The following is a 9,623-nucleotide window of genomic DNA, read 5'->3' as shown; positions in this document are numbered from 1 at the left end:
TTCATTTGGAAGTCACATTCCAGACCTGATTCTATGTACTATGGTAGGCTTTGCTGTGCAAAATTTCCCTGTAGTAACTAAATATTTTCAGTCTATAATGTACTCTGATCATTGGTTTTGCTATCATATATATGTACATAAATATCATTGATATAATATACATTTATCTGCATGCTAAATGAATCTCCCAATTTAAGAGAGCGCTTCCGTGTCGTCTTCCACTGTGTACATGAAGACCAGTATTATGCTATGCCCAGGACTGCTGTTCAAAAGTTCTCATTGTCACAGCTAAAGAATGGACTGACTCGATCTGAATAGTTGACTGCAGACCCCAGTCTGGAGGGACACACTTCCCAGGCCTCTGCTCCGTCTGTCCGGGAGGGTGCTGCTCCTAGAGGATAAGGCAGAGAGTGTTGTCTGACAGTCCAGCAATCTCTGGGAATCTTCAGAGGAAGTGATGCTGTTGGAGAGCTTGCTGTGATGACTGGAGCTGGAAGGTCCAAGGCTTCTGGGTAGATGGACATCTGGGTGTTTTCAGAAGCATAGTCACAGCTGGAAAGGCTCTTTTCGTCCCGCACGTTGTCACAGCATTTCAGGGCGGGGGGCTGGCAGGCCTGGTAGGAGACTCTGGTGGTGGTGGTGATCACCGTCTGAAGGGCTGGAGCGGCGGGCGGGGCGGTCACAAGGTACCTGCAGGGGGGCTGTGGGGTGTACTGAGGGTGAGTGGCCTCGGGCGGGAACTGTCCTTGGTCTGTCCTCTCCCCCGGGCCAGCTTTTCCAAGGGCTGGTTTCCAGCCGTGCTGTTTACTGGTGAAATCAAAGCTCCTCTCAAAGCTGCTGTAGGTGTTGACATTGTACTGTAGTGCATTCAGATGGACCCAGTCCGAGTCCTTAGGGATACTGCCGGCATCTTTATAAAAGGTGGGATATGGGCTCGAATTTGCGTATCCAGGACCTGCCAATTCATAGCTGCAGGGGGTCCGGGGCAAATAGATTCTTGGGTTCGAATATTTCTGAAAGGGTGGTACTATGTCTCCCTGGAAGGTGGTGAGGTCGCATGTAGCTTTGTAAGCATCTGAGTTTGGAAAGGAAAGGCAGGGCTGGCCCGGAACAGGGAAGCTGGCATCAGGAATCACATCCAAGCCCTCTGGGTTCTCCAGGGAAGGGATGTTGTTGAAATGTCTGCTGTGATCTTGACTCTCTCCTGCCTAAAGAAATGACCCAAAGTTTTTATTTGTAAATAGAGATGTAAATTACATGAACACCCTCACCTGTCAACAGTCGCCAACCAACCAAATAACAAGCTTCCAGTTGGTGACTCTGTGCTATGAGCACAGAAACACTATCTGGGCATCCGGTCCAGGAATTTCACGGCTTGAGCTCAGGCTTGAATTCCACACTGCTGACCTCGGAGGGTCCAGGGTAGCCTGGGAGGGTGGGTCTCAGTGGTGGATGGTCCTATCTTCCGCACATTATGTGCAGGAGAGCAGAGGCTTAGGAGCCTGCTGCAGACCTGGGTTCAAATCCTGCCTGTCCCTCATGAGTTGGACAAGTTAGTTACTCTCTCTGAGCTTCAGGTTCCTCACTTAAAAATGGAGCTCAATAACCATAGTTTCTTCTTAAGGCTTTTGTGATCTTAAGAAGTATAAATCTCTTAGCCTGTATGTATTGGCACATAGAAAGTGCTCAGACAAGATCAGTGTCTCTTATCTTCAGGCAAATATTCTGTCTGCTTGGCATACTTTGGTAGAAAAGCCAAACTGGCTCAAGTTGCACAAAGAACTTTTATCTGTTCTACATTAATAATGCAAAGTGAAGTGAAGTGAAGTGAAGTCGCTCAGTTGTGTCCGACTCTTTGCGACCCCATGGATAGTAGTCTACCAGGCTCTGCCGTCCATGGGATTTTCCAGGCAAGAATACTGGAGTGGGCTGCCATTTCCTTCTCCAAGGACCTTCTCAAAGCTGTACTGTTAACTCACTGGGATGTACCTATATTTTTCTGTATGACCGTTGGATAATTGCCCTTGTATTAGAATGTCAGCTCACAGCCCCACTCTATCATTAACTGTAGAGATACTCTGCCTTTTTTTTTCTTCCAAGAAGAAGGGATTAGAAAACCTATTCAAAAATTTGATTCAATGACATTTTGTTAGAGACAGAATTTTCACATAAAATCAAACGTTTTAAATTGAGGTATGACATTCCTATTTTGTGTAAATCTCAGTGTATTTTGTGATAAAGACAAACACAGAGCACAAGTGTAACGGCAGCTGCCCATTACCTCAGGTTCTCGAATTCTCCTTTTCTGTGGTTGGTAAAAAGAAGCCATTTGTCTCTTGATTGCACTTCTTCTAGCTTCCGTCTCTGACTTACTCTCTGGTCTTGGGTGATCATGAACTCCCTTGGCCTGCATTAATATGGGGATGAATCACGTGTTCCTCTGTGGCGAAGCTGGGCAAAAATTAAATATGCCTTTCCCAACATCCCAACTTGTTATTTTTTTCAAAGAAACAGGGGAAAAAAAATCTTAAACAACGAAAACTGCACTAATTAATTATAGACATCTTAAAAGATGACCTAATAGTCCTTTTAAATATGAAAATAACTATAACTAAGTTCACTCTTAGCACACAGTAGGTGAACTAATTTCTAGGAACCTAGTAAGGCTAGGCTAGAAGCCACAACACCTATTTCTGGCCAGTTGAGCTGTATTTGGTTTGGTCCAGAGTTTCTAAGGAGCTTCCCTGGTGGCTTAGGCAGTAAAGAATCTGCCTGCCAACACAGAAGACAGGGGTTCAATCCTTGGGTGGGGAAGATCCCCTGCTGCTGCTGCTACTGCTAAGTTGCTTCAATCGTGTCCGACTCTGTGTGACCCCATAGACAGCAGCCCACCAGGCTCCCCCATCCTAGGATTCTCCAGGCAAGAACACTGGAGTGGGTTGCCATTGCCTTCTCCGAAGATCCCCTAGAGAAGGGAATGGCAACCCACTCCAGTATTCTTGCCTGGAGAATTCCATGGACAGAAGAACCTGTTGGGCTAAAGTCCACGTGCTCACAAAGAGTTGGACACAACTTAGGGACTAAACCAGAAAGGAGAGTTTCTAAGACACCTGGCAGGTGGCCTGGTCCCTGTGAAACGATGAGAATGTCCATCGCAAACTAGGGTTCCCTCACCTACCTGAAAAAAGATTGCATTGCCATCCAGTCGCCAGAAATTGGTTACAGGGTAACCGCTGTGCCCTCGACAGGGGATCAATTCCAAAGCAGAGTGACAGTTGGGACAAGGCTTCTCTGCATAAGCCAGAAGTGGGAAATGTTAATAATTAATATTAATACATATTAATTATATTGTTAACAACATTAATTAATAAATATTAATAATTCCCGGCCCCCCTGGAAGGAAGGAAGGAGAACGCATTCACTGGGAAGGGGAACTCACGCCTGCAGGGCCACCCCGACCCGGCCCCATGGCTCACTCTGCTGCTTCAGCCGCGCCTTGTCGCAGATGGCCGGCCGCAGCTGCAGCCGCGAGCCGTCGGGCAGGGCGCAGTCCTGCGCACACACCACCACGCCCAGGCACGACTTCTTGAGGATGTGGCCATTGTGATTGTTGGTGTTGCGCATGGCCCAGCCGCTCAGGTGCCGCTGCGCCTTCCTCTCCTCGCTGCTGTAGATGAGGCGCACATAGCCGTCCGGCCACTCGCAGAAGCGGTCAAAGTGGGCTGGCTTCTGCAAAGGCGTCCAAGGACAGCAATCAAGTTTATCCACCCCAAACCCCATGCAGCAAGCTTTTAATCTTCTCCAAGCATATCAGGATGAAAACTGAGTCTTTTTAATTCCAGAAATACTGTAAAACCCAGAAGCTGCGCTCTTACAAAATGTCACTCATTGTGTGTGTGTCCCCTTCTGACAACTGGCTATAAACTGATGCTTCTATACCACTTCCTACAAAAATGGTACAGGTATTAGTTTTAGCTTTCACACTGCCCACAGACAATAGGCGCAATATTGTCCCTATTTAACTGAATAGTAAACGGAGGCCAGAGAGCTTCATCGACTTGCCCAAAGTCACACAGCTAGTAAGATCTGGCTGTAGGATTTGAGCCCACACAGTTTGACTCCAGAGCCTGTCCTCCTTACCACCAGGTTATACCACTTCTTGGTGTATTCACATGTTACAAATATTTTTAAGGTAAGTATTAAAGTGCCAGGGCAGAAAGTGGTTAGAAAGTTCTTCACTGATATACACTTGAGCCTGTATCTTTTCTTCCATCCAGTGGTTTTTCTTCCAAAGCTCTTGGCTTGATACCCAGTACAACATGAGAGAGACAAGAACAGCTTCCCAAAGTAGCCTTCCAGGTTTGCATGTATACGTGCTGAGTCACTCAGCCGTGTCCAACTCTTTGCCACCCCATGGACTGTAGCCCCCAGGCTCCTCTGTCCATGGGATTCTCCAGGCAAGAATACTAGAGTGGATGGCCATACCCTCCTCCAGGGGACCTTCCCTACCCAGGGACTGAACCTGCGTCTCTCTCTAATGTCTCCTGCACCAGCAGGCAGGTTCTTTACCTCTACTGCCACCTGGGAAGCCCAGCCTTCCAGGTTTACAAGGGTATTATGATGACAGCCTGGATATAAGGTAAACCCGAGCACTTGGTGGAGCCTGCTAGGTCCTGGTCCTCTCTCCAGAGCAATATGGATTGTCATTCTCCTACACAAAGAGCTGCCTGGCTAGAATAATGTGATATCTAAAAGAATGAACACCGCTTTCCTATTCATGTTTGGTGGTCCTTGTCCATATTATGCATTATTTATACTGCGATGTCTTTCTTGTTATAAGTTTAATATAAAATTACCCTTTCCTGCACACTCAACTATTTACCAGCTACTCTTTATGGCAGGGGTCTGCAAACTAGGGACCATGTGCCTAATTCAGCCTCCCACTTGTTTTAGTACAGCTCACAAACTAAGAATGATTTTGACATTTTTTAATGATTGAGGGGACAAATCAAAAGAATTATATGTTGTGACACGTGAAAAGTCACACGAAATCCAAATTTTGCTATCCACGATGAAGTGGTATTAGAACACGGCCATGTACATTTGTCTACGTTTGGTCTGTTTTCACACTATAGTGTCCTAAACATGCACAGGATGAGAGTTTAAGACCGTTATCTAATTCCACTGCTTAATGACAAGTGAGTGACCCTAGACGAAGGCAAATTCAGGATGTCACAATGTGACAAATTCAATGTCACACTGTGAGTGTAGCCCTTTCTCCTTGGGTTAGCCGGAGCAGGACCCTCGTTCTCCAACCCAGAGCACCTGCCTCTTTAGAGACGGCACACTCACTCTGTTTAAGGACTAATCTCTCAGAGGATAAGTTCTTCACATTTACATGGGAAGTCTAGAAAATGCTTGTGAGGGAACCCATCCTTCCCTTATTTGGATATGGCTCTTTTCTAAAATACAAGAACAGATTCCCCCCAGCCCCCGTGGGGATTTACACGGACAGAGGTCAGTGGGAAGGAGATGCCGCAGCTGTACTGTGGTCCACTTTCACAGAATGGTGCAGTGTGACCCTAAAGTAGGCAGGCTTGAAAACAAACAGATTTCCATGAATGTGTACCCCAAAGTACTTATCTCTTTGAGAGGCTACCCAACGTTGCTAATGAATTGCTGTCCACCTGAACAGCTGTATGGCACATAATAGATGCTGAATAAAGGTCAAGTCTCTCTCACCCCTTGTACCAGGGCATTGCCAGAAGTCCACCTCTGCAAATGTTTCCAGGTCATTCCTAATTCTCCTTCCACCTCCACCCAGGACTTTAAAGTCACTCTGCAGTTTTTGCTCCCAACCACTGTGACCAAGCATAATGGCCCAGCCCATTCTGGGGACTTGGCTTGAGACACCTTCTTTCTGTTAAAAACTAAAACAAATTCGCCCTAAATTCACCCTAAACAGATGACACTGATTTCCTCCTCACTAGAGAAGTAAGCTCAGAAGTTGTGTCCAAAACCTGGATTCCAGAGGCTGTCTGGGCGCCTGCGACCTGGTTAGCGCGACTGCAAAGCCCCTCAAGAGCCACGCTTCATCCTAGCAGCCAGGATAAATGGCCCAAGTCCTGCTGTTTAAGATTCGGTCGCTGCAATTTATGGTCCTATCTCAGTTCCGCTGCGTGAGAAGAGGTGGCATCTGCATTCACCAAGATGCCCCTCCACCTTTCTAGTGGATGTCGAAGAATGGACAAGCAAGAGTCAGCGGATTCCTACCTCAGTTAAAAGAAAGTGGGGGACGCGGTGTCAGGCTCCCGGCGGCCAGACGACCTGAAACGTGGAGCCTAATTGACGGTTCCTGCTGCTTTCTGTGTTTTCAAAAGGGTTCGAGGAAACAGGTGGGAGAAGACAATCTCTAGCCCCAGCTCCGCCATTTGTGGAGTCCCTGCACATTGGCGGGCTCTCAGGGATGTGTTTTTTTGGAGGGAGGAGGAGGGTAGGGCGGCCTGTCCACAGGCTCTGCCAAGACATCCCTCCTCTTTGGAGGGAGAGCGGCTCGCGCAGCGGGTTTCACGCACCTGCGGCATCTGCGGGTCGTTGATGTCCCAGCTGAGCTTCATCCCGTAGGACCACGCGCAGTCCGCCAGCTGCCCCTCCGCCGCCGGCATCCGGTTCTCCTCGCGGGCGCTCCCTGCCAAGTGTCCTGAAAGACACAAGAAAAACAAACCAACCTAGAGCAGCCCAAGGTTGTTTTCCCGCTGTTTTAAAAGCAAGTGGAGAGAGAGACAGACAGAGAGGCCGATTTAGAAATGCAGAAGCGGCGGACAAGGGCTCGGGGCGGTTCGGGTGGAGCCCTGTTCTTGGTGGCAGTGCTGAAAAGTCTCCACCTGGAGCACAGCGCGGGCGCCAGGCAGCTGCCTGCTCGTTTATAAAGGTGCTCCCCCCACCCCCGCCCCGCGGCCCCGCGCGCTGTGCTCCGCCTTTCCTCGCTCCCCGCCCGCCCGCTCCCACCCTCCAGGGACCTGCAGGGCCGGTTCCCCACTTCCAGGCAGGGCGAGGGACGGAGGGGAGGTGGACCTGAGGACTCAAGGTGACGGGAAACTGAAGCCTAGACGGGCCAGAGTCGGGGGAGGTTGAAATGTCTAGTTAAAGTTGAAACTCATGTTCATTTTCCTAACTGCGCCCCACCTCTGGGGTTTCCTACTGGATCTAGAGAGAGGCTTTTGAGACAGAACCTTTCCAGCAAAATGCCCAAGAGGTAATACTCAGTCCCCAGGCAGTTCGGGAACCACCTCTAAACGCCTGGGCGGCCGCGCGCCCTTGTCCGAGAAGATGCGCGCCTACTAGCTTTGGGGCGCGTTCTTTTCGGGGATTTTGTTCCGGCTGATGTTGCTGTTCAGTCGCTCAGTCGTGTCCGACTCCCTGAGACCCCATGGACTGCAGCATGCCAGGCTTCCCTATCCTTCACCATCTCCCAGAGCTTGCTCAAACATGTCCACTGAGTCGGTGGTGCCATCCAGCCATCTCGTCCTCTGTCGTCCCCTTCTTCTCCGGCCTCTGAGTCTTTTCTAATGAGTCAGTTCTTCGCATCAGGTAGGAAGGGGGAAGGGGAAGGAGGGGGGGAACTCTGCGGCCCCCAAGCGCCCCAAACCTGTATTTTCTCTGCCGCCTTGGCTACTTCTGAGCCTGTTTTCTTTCTGCTAGGAAAAGGATCTGAGGCTCGGAGATTTCTCAGTCGCCATCCACATGAAACGACCCTTTTAAAAAATAGTATTTTTTTTTCCTCCCTAACCGCGTGGAAATCGTCGTGGAAATATCACAACAAAATCGTATTTACACCCATTGCGTCTGCAGAGGCTCTGGAGACTGGAAGAACCAGGTGAGCGCATAGGGCGCTGTGGGCTTCCCAGGGCTGAGACCAAGCTTTCTTTAGCTGTGCGCCCACTTCCTTAGGGTGATTGGAAGGGCCCAATACAAGGAACCAATGGAAGGGGTTTAAGTTGCTCTGTGGCCGCCACGGTCAGCGAGGGAGGGTGGGTTTCCAGAATTCACTCCCTGCGCCTTTGTTCTTGGGGATGGCACGTTTCTGCTACCAGCATAGCCAGACAGAAGTGACCTGTTAGTTGCTCTGCCGCTGCTGCTAAGCCGCTTCAGTCGTGTCTGACTCTGTGCGACCCCATAGACGGCCTCCCACCAGGCTCCCCCGTCCCTGGGATGCTCCAGGCAAAAACACTGGAGTGGGTTGCCATTTCCTTCTCCAATGCATGCAAGTGAAAAGTGAAAGTGAAGTCCCTCAGTCGTGTCCAACCCTCAGCGACCCCATGGCCTGCAGCCCACCAGGCTCCTCTGTCCATGGGATTTTCCAGGCAAGAGAAGTGGAGTGGGGTGCCATCGCCTTCTCCGGTTAGTTGCTCAGTCCTGCCCAACTCTTTGCGACCCCATGGACTGCAGCCCACCAGCCTCCGCTGTCCATGCGATTTTCCAAACAAGGATATAGTCTAGTGGCTTGCCATTTCCTTCTCCACTGATCTTCCCGACCCAGGGATAGAGCCCGGGTCTCCTGCACTGCAGGCAGATTCTTTAGGCAGCCAGACGGAGGCCGGCTTCTAAAGACGTTCACTGTTAGAGAGGGACGCTGGGAACCTGCATCCCGCCAAATCCTCACCCCCGCGCGCCTAGAATTTGGCATCTCCGAGCGCGCACGCGGTTGCAGCGTTGCACCTGGAGGGAAGGACGCACAGTCCAGCGCCTCTTGCAGGATTACAGCCTCTTCCTTTGGCGAAAGGTGAGGAAAGCGATGCGCACTTAAACTCGCAAGAAGCGAATCTCGTCCACGCTCCTAGTCCTCTTAACTTCCCTGGCGGAGGGCAAGTTAAACCAACAGTGAAGTTCGACTCAGAGCCGCTGCTGTTGACGGCCCAGGGGCAGAGAATTCCCAAGAGGGTAAAAGCCAGATTTGGATAATGACACGAATTTTCTTCTTTCTCTAGTTTCAAGCTGGGATTCCCGGCTCCCACCCTCCCCGAAACTCCCCTCCCCCGCCCCCCCAAGCAGAGGCGCAAAGTTCTTGTAAGAGAAAATGACAAATTCATTCCCCAGCCTCCCTACCGCGATCACCCTGCCCCTAAAGTTTCTATGTTCTTGTGGGTCAGCGTTTCTGATTAAAATCATTCACAGAGTTGCCGCGAAAATCTGGGAGGAAACGGAGAAACGTATTCACTGTTCACCCACTAGTTTCATCCACAGACTTTCAGTGTATCAGCCGCGCCCTGAACCTCCTGGCAACTTCTATCATTCAGTTGCTTTTTGGGTTCTTTTCTTTTTCCACGGTTAAAATAACTGACCCTTCTCTTTCCACTTATTACAAATCGACATTTCTTTGTCAAGTTTAAGATAATATTACGTTTTAAAATGTTTTAAAAACATTTTAAAGGAGATCAAGCCAGTCAATCCTAACGGAAATCAGTCCTGAATATTCATTGGAAGGACTATTGCTGAAGCTGAAGCTCCAATACTTGGATCATCTGATGTGAAGAGAGCCAACTCATTGGAAAAGACCCTGATGCTGGGAAAGATCGAGGGTGGGAGGAGAAGGAGTTGACAGAGGATGAGATGTTTGGATGGCA

At 49.6% G+C, this 9,623-nt stretch overlaps 1 protein-coding gene across 1 annotated transcript; it reads right to left on the bottom strand.

The window, feature by feature from the left end:
• Window positions 1-266: 266 nt before the first annotated feature.
• On the bottom strand, window positions 267-6,665 carry GCM2 (glial cells missing transcription factor 2). The gene is made up of 5 exons (XM_004019134.5): window positions 6,576-6,665; window positions 3,477-3,729; window positions 3,179-3,291; window positions 2,282-2,407; window positions 267-1,208 (listed from the first exon to the last, which is right to left on the bottom strand). Exons 1-5 carry the CDS (start codon window positions 6,663-6,665, stop codon window positions 267-269), a joined length of 1,524 nt encoding a protein of 507 aa, XP_004019183.1.
• Window positions 6,666-9,623: the final 2,958 nt, after the last annotated feature.

The sequence above is a fragment of the Ovis aries genome, chromosome 20 (assembly GCF_016772045.2).
Source record: "Ovis aries strain OAR_USU_Benz2616 breed Rambouillet chromosome 20, ARS-UI_Ramb_v3.0, whole genome shotgun sequence".
Classification (NCBI taxonomy): Eukaryota; Metazoa; Chordata; class Mammalia; order Artiodactyla; family Bovidae; genus Ovis; species Ovis aries.
The sequence above is the reverse complement of the archived record's forward strand: the minus strand, read 5'-3'. Positions and strand labels throughout refer to the sequence as shown.